General features: G+C 38.1%; 1 protein-coding gene across 7 annotated transcripts in view; it reads right to left on the bottom strand.

Moving 5' to 3' along the window:
* Positions 1-15,932, bottom strand: part of RALYL (RALY RNA binding protein like) — a 409,831-nt gene that overhangs the window by 9,902 nt on the left and 383,997 nt on the right. For 3 of the 7 annotated variants that reach the window (XM_061343012.1, XM_061343016.1, XM_061343017.1), the window contains one exon: positions 7,067-8,406. The exons of the other annotated variants lie outside the window; for them this stretch is intronic. In XM_061343012.1, coding sequence (XP_061198996.1) covers positions 8,389-8,406 — 18 coding nt within the window. In that variant the 3' untranslated portion in view covers positions 7,067-8,388. Of the gene's footprint in view, positions 1-7,066; positions 8,407-15,932 lie in introns of those variants that run through there. 7 annotated transcript variants of the gene reach the window in all.

The following is a 15,932-nucleotide window of genomic DNA, read 5'->3' as shown; positions in this document are numbered from 1 at the left end:
TGTATAATGAGTTGTGCAACAATTACATAAATCAAAATTTTGATTGACTGAAAATATGAGTTATTGCATTGTCTATTGCATTTTGATTTGCTGGTTTTAAGAGCAGTGTTTTTGTAGACAAGCTGAAAGAGCCATATAAGGATGGTCTAAGGGTTGTCCTGGGTTTAGCGGTAGCAGCCATTTTTCTTGGTAGCTGGTGCAGTGCTGTGTTTTGATTTTTGGGCTGGGAACAGAGCTGATAAAAATGATGTTTTGGTTTGGCCAAGGACTTTGTGAGCCTCATGCTCTGCCAGGGAGGAGGGATGTCGGGAGGAAGCAGAGACAGGACACCTGACCCAAACTGACCAAAGAGGTATTCCATACCACAGCATGTCATGCCCAGGAGGTAACTGGGAGTTACCCGGAAGGGCTAAGGGGACTGCAGGGTTGGAGGAGGTATCGGTCGGTGCTTGGTTGGGCTGGGGGGGCGAGTTATCGGTCACCTGGTGATGAGGTGTTGTATTCTCTTCCCTTATTATTTCCTTTATCATTACTATTATTGGTGGTAGCAGCAGTGATTTGTGTTATACCATAGTTACTAAACTGTTCTTATCTCAACCCATGGGAGTTGCATTCTTTCTGATTCTTCTCTCTGTCCCTCCAGGAGTAGGGGGAGGGCAAGAAGAGGGGGGGAGTGGGTGAACAAGCTGTCTGGCAAAGCAGTTCCGCGTGGGGACAACAGATTTAGGAGGAAGTCCTTTGCTTTTAATTGTCCTTTTCCTCCTTTTTTTTTTTTTTTTTTTTTTTTTTGGTCACCAGTTCCCAGCTTCGTGGGTTAATGGCCTCCTTCTTTCCTCCATGAGCTACAGGGGAAGCTTGAGGACTCTGCATAGTTTGGGCCTGGAGCAAGCATTCCTGCTTCCTCTCAGCTACCCTGACATCTTGTAGCCTATTAATAGCTTCCTGCAGCTTGATCACCTGCTGCAGGAGGACCTCCACCAGGGAGCACTGAGTGCAGCCCTGCCCATTGTGTACCTTTCCCTCACCAGAGCAGTGCAGGCACTCTCTACACCCCGAAGTCTGCACTGCAGCCTCCCCTCTCATCGGGTCTGTCTGGGTGCCTACGGTGGCCACTGCCAGGGCAGCCAGAGCAGAGCTCCCAGACTGGGCCCTGGTCATACGGTGAGTGCTCACCATCCCGCTCGCCTGCCCACGTGAACTGCTGCGCAAACTGCTTCGACCCGCTCTGTTGGCCACGCTCCTGGTCGCTCGCACTCCCTGGGGCAGGTTTTTTTTTGCATAAAAACACTCCACCTCCACCTCTGGAGGAAGGCTAATATAAGCTAAAGGGTTCAATTGCTGCTGGCAAATGATCAGCTGCTCAGTAGAAGTGGTTTGAGCATGGGCTTCTCTCTGGGGTCATTTTTCTAGTGGTGGTGCCCAGCTGCCATCTTGTTATGATTACATAGCCCTTCACACAGGACAAATGTACATTTTCTTGGAGTTTGGCATTTAGATGTGTCAGAAGTGTAGCTCTCTCATCTAGTTTTCCCATCAACAGAAGCATAGGTTTACAGTTAATGTAGCCACTCAAGTAAACAGGCATTTATTAAATCCCTCCCCCACCCTGTGGATTAAATAAAGCCAAAATTCTGAATAGTGGGCTAATTTTCCATTTGATTGGCTACACACTGGTAAGTGTTGAATTTTTAGTAAGTTCAACCAAAGTCACCTGGAAACTTGAACGCTTAGCCCTTGCTAGAATAGTCAGAATCATGTTATACTGGTAGTGATGTAATTTCTTCAAAGGCAAAATGAATACAAGTGCAGCACATCACCTTTCAGTACTATTCTCAGTCATCCCCAGGTAAGATCCTTTCAATTCCCATTCAAGTTTCAGTGCTCTGCTAAGTTGCAGTCCCACCGAGTATTATATCCTCCCTCCACTGCGATCCACCATGTTCCTGCTGCAGCAGCAATACTAGCAACAACAATATGACTTATAAATCCTTTTTAATTTAAGTAGCATGATAAATGCTGCTGTAACTCCTCATAGGGTGAACACTGATCACAGTTTCTGCTGAAGAATCCAGCCAGAGTAGACACCAAAGATATTCATTTAATGACTTATATCAGCAGAGTTACTCCAGGGATGAGTTAGATTCTTATTTTCCACAACATTAGTTGTCTCTAGTTGAGAAGAAACATTTCCAATTATCTAAAACACAAAGCAATGGAAGTATTTTTTTTTCCATATATGCATAGCTACACATCATAGATATATTCACATACAGTAATACACCACAGAGTGGTCATGCAAAGCTTATTCTCCATTAGTTTAGACTGTTAAATATATGTACCCAGGATAGTATTAGAAAGATTTAATGAAACCTTTAGAAACAATTTTGCTTTGTTAGTTGGATTAATATGGGATGGATGATATGGGAACTAGGTTTTCTGTTCAAATACACTGTGATAGTTGTGGATTAATTCTGTTCACACAAGTGTGGAGCAGCAATCTTTCTTTAAGAGGTTAATCAAGTAAGTACTTACTAAAGCAACCCCAAAAATATGTATCAGTGAAAAACTTTTAGCTTTTTTTTTTGTGTCAAATGAGTTAATAACCCCACCATCCAAACTCTAACAACTATTTATTTTGTAGTAGCACTGTGATTTTTCTAGGCAGTTTCTCAGAGGATTTTCTTACCGATTTGCCAGAACTGGTTGTTGTAAGGGCATGGATCACCAGAATAGGGCTGGACATGCTGTACACAGCTGCCTTCACTTTCTCTCTTTCTCTCTTTTTCTCTCATTCTCATGGCCACAGCATTTCATTCGTGAGGAATGCTCACAGCTACAGCACCAACATGTCAAGTTGTACTGGTTTTAGCTAGTGTACAAAATCATTCTTGCATCTTTAGTCATACTCTCCTTTCTCTAGGAATAGACTATCTGTAGTCAGGGCTGTCCTTTGCTGCCTGTTAAGACTGGCAGCTGCTGGCCGAAAGATATCTTTTCTTATAGTTCAGGTTGTCCAACTATTTTTGCGTGCACACATACTGCCCTTCCTCTTGTGTGGGAGCCTAACCATATGTCCTGGTTTCAGCTGAGATAGAGTTCATTTTCTTCTCCGTAGCTGGTGCAGTGCTGTGTTTTGGCTCTAACCTGGGAACAGTGCTGATAACACACCAATGCTTTAGCTGTTGCAAAGCAGTGCTTACTCTAAGTCAAGGACTTTTCAGTCTCTGATGTTTTGTCAGTGAGTAGGGGCACGGGGAGCTGCAAGGAAGCAGAGACAGGACACCTGACCTAGCCAAAGGAGTATTCCATATCACAGCACATCATGCCCAGTATATAAACTGGGGGGAGTTACCTGGAAGGCCCAGATTGCTGCTCGGATCGGGCTGGGTATTAGTTGGTGGTGGTGAGCAATTATTTTTTTTTTTTTTAATTTTCTCTCTCCCTTTGTTATCTTGCTTGTTATCACCATTATTATTATTAATTATTATTTACTTTTTTTCCAATCATTAAACTGCTCTTACCTCAACCTACACATTTTTTATCTTTTTTCCAGTTCTCCTCCCGATCACACCAGGACATGGAAGGGGTCAGTGAGCAGCTGTGTGGTACTTAGTTGCTGGCTGGGGTTAAACCATGACACTGTATAGAGGTGTTTTTTTTGATGTGTGGCTGCTGGATCTGAGAGAATAACTTTTGTGAGTTCTTATGATGCAGAAGTCCTACAGGTTTATTTCAGGGAGGATAAAAGCCTGAAGTTTTGTAGACATGGAACAAGATTGCTGTCTCAGAATAAAGAATTTATGAAATAAAGAAGTATATTCAATTGTTTGCTTTGGAGACACCCTTTAGGACTATTAAGGCGAAGAGACAGGATACCATTACTAGTGTGAAAAACCCCTCCGCTCCTCTAATAATTTTGCATTATTTTTATAATGATTTTCCCAAGAGGTTCAAAGCTCAATAACATTTGTCTTTGTCCCTAATGGCAATTAATGAGGCTCAAGATTTATCTTCATACGATCAAATAAAACATATTGCAATGTAATCTTGACTACAACTTAATTGCATTAATTATATTTTCTATACTTTCTTATAGGGACTTCTCTGTCCCAAAAATATTTGTAATGTATTGCTCCTTTGCCCATAATGTGTTTGATTGCTTGATGTTTTATCCATCTAAGACTGCAGGATGAACTTCCTGCTTATTCTTGGATGACTGATGCCTTTACTTCAGTAACAATTTCCCTCATGCCCAGCATGATCCAATACAGAATTTCAGATTATCAAAGTGATTTTTTTGGAATGTTTATTATGCAAGATCTTGACAAACAAGTAAAGAAAATGAAATTATCTTACTTTATTAACCTTTTCCTCTCAAATCAGATCTATTCCTTATTTAAATTTTCTAGAATAGTGAGGATTCTTCTGAACATGGAAATTGGAAATTTTTGATGTTCTCAGACTACCTTCTCTACTAAAAAGGAATTAGAAACTATTTTAATTGGCTACTGTTTAATCTGTAACAGGGCTCTTTTTGGGTGAGAAATTAGCCCTGTATTGTGCATGTAAGTAAGTTGTACCTAAATTTCACAAACTTGTGCCAAATCTGATATAGCTGTAATAATGACAACACACAAAAAGTTGTAGAAAATTATGTGCCACACACACATTTCAAAATAGCATTGCTTCCCAATATAATATTGGCATGTTATATTATACAGATACAATTTTAACACATTATCATATACTGTGGGCCAATTTGCCTTAGTTTGTTTGTATAGTAGCACCTTGTGAATGCAATAATAAACTATGAATAAAAAAATGTATTTGAATACCAAAAAGAAAACAATAGCAATTCATAACTTATATTCATACGGCCTTGGTGATACATGAAACTTAGAAAGTTCCAAGATCAGGAAAATACATTCCTCAAATTTGACGAAATATCACCACTGAGATCCTCTCTTTCATACCCCACTGAAGAATCCCCTCTTTTCATGAAGTTTGTAACATTTCTTCTCAGTCATCTTTTAACACATGACTGGTCCTGAAATATTTTAAACTGTTAAGATAATAGCAAGATTTACCACATTTTCCTCCATCTTGCTTACTCAAGATAAGCATTCATATTATGGATTCCTGTTTCTGTTTGTTCTGCTTGGAAAATTGTGAAGCACAGTTGTATTGCAGAGCTTTAGATGGTATTTTTCCATGAGAGAAAAGCATTTTTCCTGGAAAGCTTTTTAAAGTCACATTTTAACAGAAAAAAATTACAAAACGGAATTAGTGCATAAATCAGAGAAAATATTTATTTACAGACATGTAAAAATTATGTTACAATATTTTAAAGAAAACTGTAATGAGCCAACAATCTGATCTACATGGGCAAACCCTGACTGTTTTAATTCTGACTTGCAGTGGCACCTATTGAAAATATGACTGCTTACAAGATTGTAGCTATCTACATAGATTAAATACAATAATTTTTCAGAACTAAAAATGGATCTACAGAGAAAAATAATAAGAACCACAGCATGTCATACAAGAGTTACAAAAGTAAAAATATTTCTTGATCCAAACTTTAAAGCTTTTTAGCAAATATTTTCCATTCATGCAGCTGCACAGGTTTGAAACAAATATCTGAACTACACAGAGCATATAGACCTATGTAGAAAGTGAGTTGGTTTAATTCAGGATTCTCCATAAAGGATTTTATAAGACTGTTGACTACCCAAACCGACTGATAAAATCCTTTACATTTCCTACTCTTCAATATTGCAAGGGATGAGCAACATTAAGAAACCCCACAACTGACAAAACCCATGTAAAACAAGTATAGGTAGTGATGGCAAACAACACCAAGCGTAGTGCATACATGAAAAGGAGAGAACTATCAAGCTCTGTTGAAGGTACCAGCATCCTCTGTAGTGATTCGAAGCAAACATGCCATTAAGAAACCTTGTTTCTTGACTGCATGGCACAACAAGCTTTTGGCTTGCAAATGAAGTAGTGCCTCAGGGTCTTATCAGAGGTGTCTTTTGCATTCAAAATATATTCAGGACTTAAACTGTGATGTGAAACAGTGTTAATATCATGATGGTGCAAGCATTTCTGTGAGTATATAATCTAAGGGTAATGATTGGAAAGAATTTGTGAAAATCTAATAGAGTGCTCTTTTGTGATTAGTAGCTCATTTGGAATGGAGGTGCTGAAAAGATGATACACCTAGCTGTTTCTCATAGGTGGTTTATTAACATCAACACCAGAACTGATCTCCTTGGATGTCATTATTCATCTTTTAAGTCAGCCAACAGTTTACATCATTAAAATAAGCAAAATGCCTGTTGAGCTGCTAAGGTTTGGAGAGCTTTTTTTTTAACTGTCAACCAAAGATGGAGATCCCAAAATGGCAATTTCTTTTACATTTTTGCAGTTAGAAATGATCATAAACTATATTAATATATAGGTAGTGGAAAAATATTTCACCCTTTGATTTGACATAACATTTCACTTAAACAGAAATCATATTTTTTGCTGTAATTTTCTGGGAGAGTCAGTGTTGATGGATTCTGAAGTTGTGAATTTTTAAGCTCAGGCATAGCTACTTATTCTGGTCTTTTCTTAATTAAGTAGTTAGGTATTACTCAGCACTTAGGTAAACCATGTAACTCCACAGACAATAGACAAGCTAAATATAAATACACAAACAGAAGTGTGAGTGCTATGTTACATAATCTCCTACTGAAGAAAATTCCCACTCAGTAATAGAAAATTAAATTCAAATACATGCTTTTCTTCCAATTGTGTGAAGAATATCAGCCTTTCTTTGATGATGGTCCCCATGCTAGAAACCTGATAGGAGACCTTGAGCTCTCACCTCCTCATGCAGCCACTGTTTGAGGTGAACCTATCATCTCAGAAACTATTGGTTTTTTTATAGAAGTTGAATGTCTGATCTATGAAAAAGTCCCTCTGGTACCTTTATTTTTCTCTTGCTTTCAGCCTACAGAGAATGATTGAAAGGGCAACACAAGGGTTCACCTTCATGGTGCTTGAGGCCACAGATTTCAGTGGACACAGGAGCTCTGCCTGACACACAGCTGGGTCTGAGCTCCATTTGACTGCTTAAGGTACTTTTAATTTAACACCTCTCCATCTTTGAAGGCTGTAGCTATTAAAGAATCTTTTTCCTCTGCAATCGTTTTACAGAAATGTCTCTTTCTATAGGAGTATATCTCACGTAAATATATATGTAAATAAACATCTATTCCTTGATTTCCATCATCTGCAGTTTTAAGGAGGTCTACCTTTAGAGTGGTGAACAAATGGGTACTTTCATTAAAAGAAGACAATCTTGTGCTAATATCATATATGCTTTGATACCCTTAATATCTCAGTAACACAAGAGAAATAATGTATCTGTTCTGTTTGAAAGGAAATACGATTTATTAAGAAATTCTATACTGAGATTCCCCTTACATCTGTAATAATTATCCCAGCTGCAGGCTTTTAGGAAGGTGAGGTCTGTGAGTGCAAATACAACTGCCAGAAAACAACCCGAAAAGTAATCAGTAGGCTAACTCAGGCTGATAGATATTGGCCATCTATAATTAATCTACCTGCCTAGACAGGAGACTGACTTTCATGTAAACTTGCCATAAGGTAGCAACAAACTGGCTTAAAAGACTTGCAGGAGCAGCTGTAACAACTGTCTGATGAATGGCATCACAGACAGTGCTTATCTGGAGAAAGGGATTTACAGGAGGATACAATTTACAGTTTATCAAGGATTGCTCTCTTATTTTGACTTTTTCACTTGTTTTGCAGCTATCCATATTAGTAAACATAATTATTTCCAATGACACATATAATAAATAAAATAATGGAAAATACCATATAATGTATTAAATTGTGACACTGATCATAATGGTCTTGTTTGAATTAATCTGTAAGAAAAGAAGTGCAATATCACCTGACTGTAAATATGGTAAAACAGTAAAACATGCTAATCATAAAAATAGCTTTTAGAAATATACATTTGTATACAGTGTTTCCCACACCTGTTAAATATGTCCTTCATATTATTATGATACAGTACATTGGCCTTTAAGACATCAAAATTAAAAAAATAATACCAATAATTAGCCAGAGAAAAAACACATTTACAATCTAAACCATAAAAATCTGACAACTATACAGCTTAGAACATATAAGAAATGGAGTTTCTAATATTTGAACAATAATGTCCATTTTAATAAGTAAATTGAGTTTTCATACAAATTGAATCAAAGATGTTGCTAGCCAGTAAGAAAGCATAGTTCACAATTTTCTGTGGGGAAGTCAGAGTTCCTCTTCTCAGCCTTCAGGTGGTTCACATGAGATATCTCATCACTTGATCTGTAGAAACTGAGAAATAAAATGTTCACTTTAGTATGAAGGCACAGAATTTCTTCCAGCAGAGCCTCAAAAGGAAGCCAAGACAACAGGGGAAAAGAGGGAAGAGTATGACTTGACTCTTTGACAAATCAATCAAATATCAATATCCATCAGATTTCCCACCTTAAACTTGAGAGAGCTAAAAGAACTTTATGTACCTGCGTCAGTGGACAATTAGGACTCTGCAATGATCTTTTAGACTGCATGGCCCAAAATTACCACACTGAATCAAGCAAGAGCTGTTGAGTCTGAGGTATGCTTCCCCTCAATAATCCTATGCAAGCAACTGCTGAATAATTTCTATTTTACCAGTGATAAATGTATCTTAACTACTTTGCAATGAAATGCTTTATTTGCATACTAGCATTCAATCTAAATAATTTGTGCGTAGAATTCTTTTGTTTGATCCCATCACACTATTTTTATACCTTTTCTGGACCGTTTACATTGTCTGTGTGCTTTCAACAATGCTTATAGTTACCAGATTGATGAATCTTCCCTCAATGGCTTCCCCTTTGACATCTATTTTATTGTTCTTGTGTACATGCAGTAGGCTTTAATTGTAAGTGCTTTGATTTCTCTTGTTTTATCAGCCACGGTGTGAAACTGCAAAAATCCAGTGTCAGTCAACACTTTTGAGGGTCATTCTTCCAGTAGAGGCTTGAGGCAGGTAGCATCTTCATGCTACCAGCTTCAACTGAGCATTCAGGGGTGCTGCAGTGGAGCACAAGATATACCAGCTCCATCTACCCACAAGAAAACTGACACCAATTTCCCAATCACATCTGTCTGTAAGACTGACAGTAGAAAATGTTAACAGAAGTAGATAGTTTCTTTTTTTAAGTGAAATTTTCAACCTAAGTTGGTACTTTTTACTTTTGACATGAAAAATATCTTTCTGTCAATTTCTTCTTCATTTTTTTTTTTCTGCTTGTATCATTTTCTATGACTGAAACTGAAAACAGCTGACAAAACCTGCTGCACTTCTGATCAAAACCTGATATATTTCCAGAGGTTTCTTTTCAGCCAATTTCCTCCTTTTTTCGGTAAGCTTTAAGTCTGCTGTTTCTGTCACAGAAAATAAATAAATAAAGATTATTTCTTTAAAATTTCCATTTATTGAAAACCTGGGTTTCCAATGAAAAAGGTTTTATCAGAAGCATCACTGCCCTTCAAAGCAATCAGCCATCAGAAGGAATGCAAAGGAAGTACCAGATGTCTGGCCATACTCTTCATGGGTAACCAGGATTAAGGACAAATGCTGATGCAAGAGATTCCAGAACTTTCTTCTTCCAGTTAAAATATCTTGAATCTATTATTCTCTACTCGCATAGACAAAAATCTTCTCTCTCCCATATTTTTAACTCCTGACACCTGAACAGGCTTAACTATATGAAGAAGATTTTTAAATTCTCCCTTTAAGTCTGATATGTAATGGTTGTTAAGTAGCTATTCAAGTAACAAGAAGTAAAAAAAAAATCCCACCCATCCTATTACCTCCAGAGAGGGTTCCTCTTTTCTAGCCTTTTCTTCACCTATGCTTTGCTGTTCCATTATGCCGTTATAAAAAGCAATAATTATACATCTAAAAGAGAGACAGATTTTCAAGGTATTTATTGAAGCTTTTTCTCTGCCATAAACCTTTCAAACATTTACCTGTCACCAACACCAAAAAGCTTCATTAGGCTACTATTATGAAGTGTCGCTGCTAACCATCTGGATCCAACTCATCAATGCTGTCCTTTAGAAACAATGATACAAATTTACTAACCCCACCAGTCCAAAATGTTGTGTTTTCCTTCATAACATGGGCTTTTTATTTGCCTCTTAAGACAAATAATTTTAAAAGCTGACAAGAAACTTTAAAATCCAAAATAGTCAAGCTTTTATTTTCCATAGAATGACAGTAACCCAGAGCTATGATTAATCTAGCGTAATGCAGTACTAATTTTATTCTATTTCTTCCTTCTAAATAGAGTGCAATTTATCAGCTGGCTTTATGGTAGTGCTGATGATATTAAAATAACCTCATGATGACTAATGTATTTTTTTTAAACTTTTTATTCTCTTCCTGTTATATATATATAAAAAATCCTGACACAACAAGGATGAGCTGAATTACATTTAAGCCAGCAATATGTCTTTTATTTGATGCAGTTCTGACAGAAAACCACTTTAGAATGCGTGATTTGAACATAATGCATTTTAAGAATTGAATATCCCAAGTGAGCACACAGTCTTCACAGCCATAGACAATATCAGAGAAACAGTATATACTGTCCTAATTGGCATCATAATCTCTGAAAAAAAGCTGGAGATAGGTTGTGGAATATTTATTGGTACATTTTCCACTTGAAATTATTTTTTGTTGGGATTTTTTTCCCCTACCTAGGCAGCTTTTTCAGCATGAGCTACTGAAAACAGTCTTAAACTGCATTTCAGTCTTCCAGAAATGCTCTTGCTACTGTTATTATAGCTCCAATATGATCCTTCTAGCATTTTTCCAGACTCAGATTAAATTAATTTGTACTGTTATCAAGTATATAACATTGGAAAGCCAACATTAAATATTAAACACCTCACTAAATGAAAATGCAGTTCTACTTAATGGGTCTCAAACTATAATCACTAAAAATGAGGCGTAAATCAGATAAAATTCAGTGAAGATCTGGAGTTTTCCATCTTGCCTTTTAGAGGTTTAACTGTTATATCACTTACCTCCCCTCAAAGCCTAGATAATTCCAGTCTTTACATCTGTAGATCTTTAGATCTGTAGATCTTTACATCTGTAGATCTTTATAGATCTGTAGATCTGTAGATCTTACGCCCTACATGTAAAGGACATTTTTTATGGGAAAGCCTGGCCATCAGATCACCTTCCAGGGGACCATTTCCTTTAATCTCGGTGCTTCTGGTCACCAAGCATGACTCAATAGGAATAGACTGTGCTCTGTATTTCTCCTAAAAGGCTTTTATGAGAAGGTAAGCTCAATGTATGGTAAAGACCTGCAGACACCATTCTTTTCAAAGGGGTGGGCCACTCCCCAGCCACCCTAGGCAGCTGGAAGCTATAATAGCGGCTGCTTCTGTGGCAGGGAGGATGCTGCTGTCATTTCTAAACTTGTTCAGGGGGACTGTATTTGTCTCTATGAGTCTACATAATACCAGGGAACAGTATTACATATTGTGCCCGTAAGCATGTCATGAACTCTGAGAGTGAGCAAATCAACATTCTGACCAATGAGTATCACACCAATAAAATGAATGCTTATAACAAAATTGTTTTAACACACTCTACTCAGATCTCTTGTTATCTCAAGCCTTCATACCCCAGCTTGGGTGTTAGAAAGGACTGCCATGGTTTAACCCCAGCAAGAAGCTAAGTACCACACAGTCGTTTGCTCATCCCACCCTGCTGTGGGCTGGGGAGGAGAATAGGAAGAAGGTAAAACCTGCAAATTGAGTTTAAGAATTGAAATAAAGTCCAGTATAATAATAAAATAAATAACAATAACAATAATAATAGGAAGAAGAGAGAAAGAGGAAGAAATTCAGGAAACACAGGTGATGCCCAACACAACTGTGCCTGTCCCTGAGCAGTGATCGGTGGCTCCTGTCAACTCTCCCCAGTTTATGTACTGAAAATGATGTTCTATGTTATGGAGCATCCCTTTGGCTAGTTTGTCATGGCTATATGTCCCTCCTCAGTGGCAAAGCACGGGAAATTGAAAACTCCTTGACTTAAGGTGAGCAGGACTTAGCAAGAATTAAAACATCAGCTGTGTATCCCAGCCAAAACCAGGACACGGAGGCATGAGTTCTAATTTCTGCTAGTTGAATCCAAACAGGGCTCAGCCTCTTCCCTGCTCTGGTTTATTTGTTCTTCCTTACAGTTCTCAAAAAGAATTGTACATAACCACAGGATATGTTCCCTGCTCCCTGTAAATTCCTAGTTTCCTTCTCACAGGCTTTATCGGAAAAATTTACTTGACTTTCTTTCCCATGCTCATCTTCCAGACCTGGATGCACAGGAATAAATCTTACTGCCTGGGAACATAAATTCAGTGTATGTCCTTGGAAGGGAGTATTCAGAATGCATCATGACTAAATGACACAAAAGATACACGTGATTAACATCTTCCCTTGTAGTACATTAATAAAATGTTTTGACAAAAAGCCCACAGATTATGGATGTCACATAATTTACTGTATGGTTTACCCCACAATAATTACAAGCAATAAGAGCATCCAATAAGCATATATATAGAAGATGTTAATCTGACAAAACATATCTGATTTTAAACAACTGATTGCTCTGAATGTTTAATTTTTATAACATTAATCTTAGCAATTCCAAGAAAATGCAGCTAAGCAGTAGATGGATAGAGGACAATGCACATATACACGAGTTTGAAACTCAAACCCTCAAATGTCCTTCCTTTTGATCTCCTGCCTCTTTTTTAACTTGCCAGGCAAACTCATCCTCAGGACTGGATTTCTGGACTCTGGCCTGAATTTAATAACTACAATGGAGGCATCTGAAGCTAATTGTGACCAATTTTCAGTAAAATTGCATTTCTTCCTCTGTCAGGGTCCTGTTGAGTAGGAGATTTTATGCCTGTCAACTTCCCAGGTTGCTGCTGGTGTCTGACTAGGCTTTGGCTGTGAGTTATGTGAATGCCATACATCACTTTCTGCAAAACAAGTGCAAACCCATTAAAATGCAGCGGATGCACTGTCCTTTTGCTCAAAACACTGGCCTTCATACTTGCACTACCTCAAACTGCAATTGTAGCATGATTGCTTTGATTGCATCTGATGCTGCCTCCTACACTACAACTGAGAATACTGACTGTAGGTCCACAGATGCCAATCATGTCCTCTAGGATGACATAGTTTGTTTCATCTGTAATAATTTCTTCTGATTATGAAATGTCCTTTCTGGACAGCCGAGGAAGTGAAAAGAATGAGTCTGACTGCAGAATTAACCTTTTTAAAAAAAGAAAACCAAATCATAGTTAGCTATTATTGATGCAGCTATTTCCCTAAATGAGAAGAAATCAGGATGCATTAAAGAAGGTAGTAGTGCAAATTGCCATTCTGTTTATTTTCTGTGTCTAGCTCAAGAAAATACCCTTCCTTTCTTTCCAGCAAGCAGCTCACCCTGAGTGCAAAACCTAGTAATTTATGTTTGTAAGGCACCATGGGGGCATGTGCTTCTATTGGCTCTTACACAGCATTCATCAGGAATGGAAAACCACAAGCAATGAACAGGGCTTACCAAGGAACCTTGAGTTTGTATTAGCATTGACTTCACGGTGTGTTCATTTGAGATACTCCCTGTTGTTTGTCCCTTGATTTAAGGCATGAAATCTCTGATAAAGTAACAAGTTATATAGGTGATTTAGTATAATGACCCCATATGAAATGTAAATGCTCTGTTCAGTAGGTGTTAGCAAGGGGAATGCAAATGTGATTATGGGTCTGCTGCTGTCATTTTTAACACTTGTAAAACATGATAGACAAAATCATGACATTAAAGCAAAAGTTTTTATAATGAGCTAGTGATGGAATATTCACCACACATAACAAATAGGAGGAATTGTAGTGTTTGGCAAATATTAATAATTAAAGGAAGCAGTTGCACCTTCTTTAAACCTTTCTTTAAATGATGAACCCTAATCATTATCTACTGTATGCTGTCAATCATACTTTGATTGCTGAAAACACTACAGAATCTTCTGTTTAGTGAACAGTTTAATTGCTTTGAAGTATTAGTACTTATGTGAGTACATGTGAGAATGGCTGTTTTACTCATAAGTGAAAACAAACATATATCTTCTTTGCATTAAACTGCTCTGTTTCTCTTGTTTGCCTGATAAACGTTATCAGGAAGAATGAGATATCCATACCAACATATTGGTTGGTCCCTAGAACAACAGATCTTTCTCAGAGTCCTGCGTAGGCAGATTTGTGATGAACACTGCTGGTGTAGTGGCAGAGACAGGACCTAATATTTGGAGAATGTCAGTGAGGACATGCTGCAGTTGAGATGATGGTCAGGTGTAAGGCTGAAGGAATAACTTTTGGTTTAGACTCATCACGGTCACTTGAGAGCTTTGTTGAGAGGGACTATGAGAGGAGCAAGGAGGATGCAGGAAAGATGTGGATCTGCCCATCTTGCTTTACCCTGTGGGTTTTCCTCCTACTTGACTGATTTTCACAGCAAAATATTCCTGTACAAGGTCCTTCATAGCAGTAGAAGACTCAGAGAATAGTAGTGTAGTTTCTGTTGATGGTAGGAGGGATCTGAAGCTGGAGGCATTGGAGATTCTGCAGGGTGGGCTGCAGGATCTCGAGTGGGAGAACGTGGAAGAGGTGGGAAATTGGGAAGGTGATGCTTTTGCAGAACTCGCTGCCCTGAAGCCTGTACCCAGTATTCACTCACAAGTCTGCCTCACAGTGAAGTCATACTACCACCAATACTCCATTTTATGTTCTCTCTTGGCTGATAAAGCCAAACCAAATGCAGTAAGGCCTCACTGATGCTGTTCGTGGAATTCCCTCAGCTTGTACCAGTATGCCTTGAGAATGATTCATCACCTTCTTGGGGTCCAGTGCCAAATATAGCAAAGGTGAAGATGTCCCACTTTCTTTTAACCTTGAATATGAGTGGATATTTGCAGTGATTTCCCAGAAGTATGACGCTCATTGGAGACAACTAGGTGCTTTGTGCTTTCTTGGATTGGGTCTGTTCCATGAGAAGAAAGTCTGAGTCCTAGCAGGACCCATGGTAAGGATTGTTCTTTATCATTCTGAATGCTATGAAGGAAATGGCTTTAGGATGCAGGGTGCTGTCAGGAAGCCATAGAATAAAATTCCTATTGAATTAACCTCTGCTCAATGTGTGGAGTAGGAATTCCCCAGTGTGAGGTGGTGGTTCAATTAGAATTAATGCTGAAGGGAATAATTCCTGACCTACCAATGCCAAGGGTACAGGTTTGAAAACACAGCTTAATGTATGAAGGAAGTACTAAACCTTATACCCTGAGGCCATTCATTATGTCTACAATTTAAGTAGTGTATTTTTAAAATATAAGAAAGTAGAAGCTTACTGGGAGAACTGTTTTAAACTAATTACACAGAAAGCACCTGTTAAACTTTCCCAGTATTGCCAAATTAGAGTGTAGAGTGGTATCAAAACCCAAAGTGCACTGATGCAGGAAAAAGAAGTTGTATGCAGTGATGGCAATGAGATCAGGAATGTCCTATCTAATCAACAAAAAATTCTTCAGTTACTTGGAGGCAAAAGTTTTACTCAACATAAAGACTAGGTGGAGTGAGGTAAAAAGCAAAGTAATAGAGAAGAAATAGGCAAGAAGGCTTGCTGGAGGAAGCAGTTGGAAACATTTATGATGAGAAGACAAGAGATACCAGGAAAGCTCAGGATAAACCATAGGAAGGAGGAGGGGGATGAGACCAATAGTGATGCACAA

The sequence above is a fragment of the Neopsephotus bourkii genome, unplaced genomic scaffold (genome assembly GCF_033783945.1).
Source record: "Neopsephotus bourkii isolate Nb327-2 ecotype Australia unplaced genomic scaffold, CSIRO-AGI_Nbou_v1 NB_1820, whole genome shotgun sequence".
Classification (NCBI taxonomy): domain Eukaryota; kingdom Metazoa; phylum Chordata; class Aves; order Psittaciformes; family Psittacidae; genus Neopsephotus; species Neopsephotus bourkii.
This window is presented reverse-complemented; position numbering and strand designations above follow the sequence as displayed.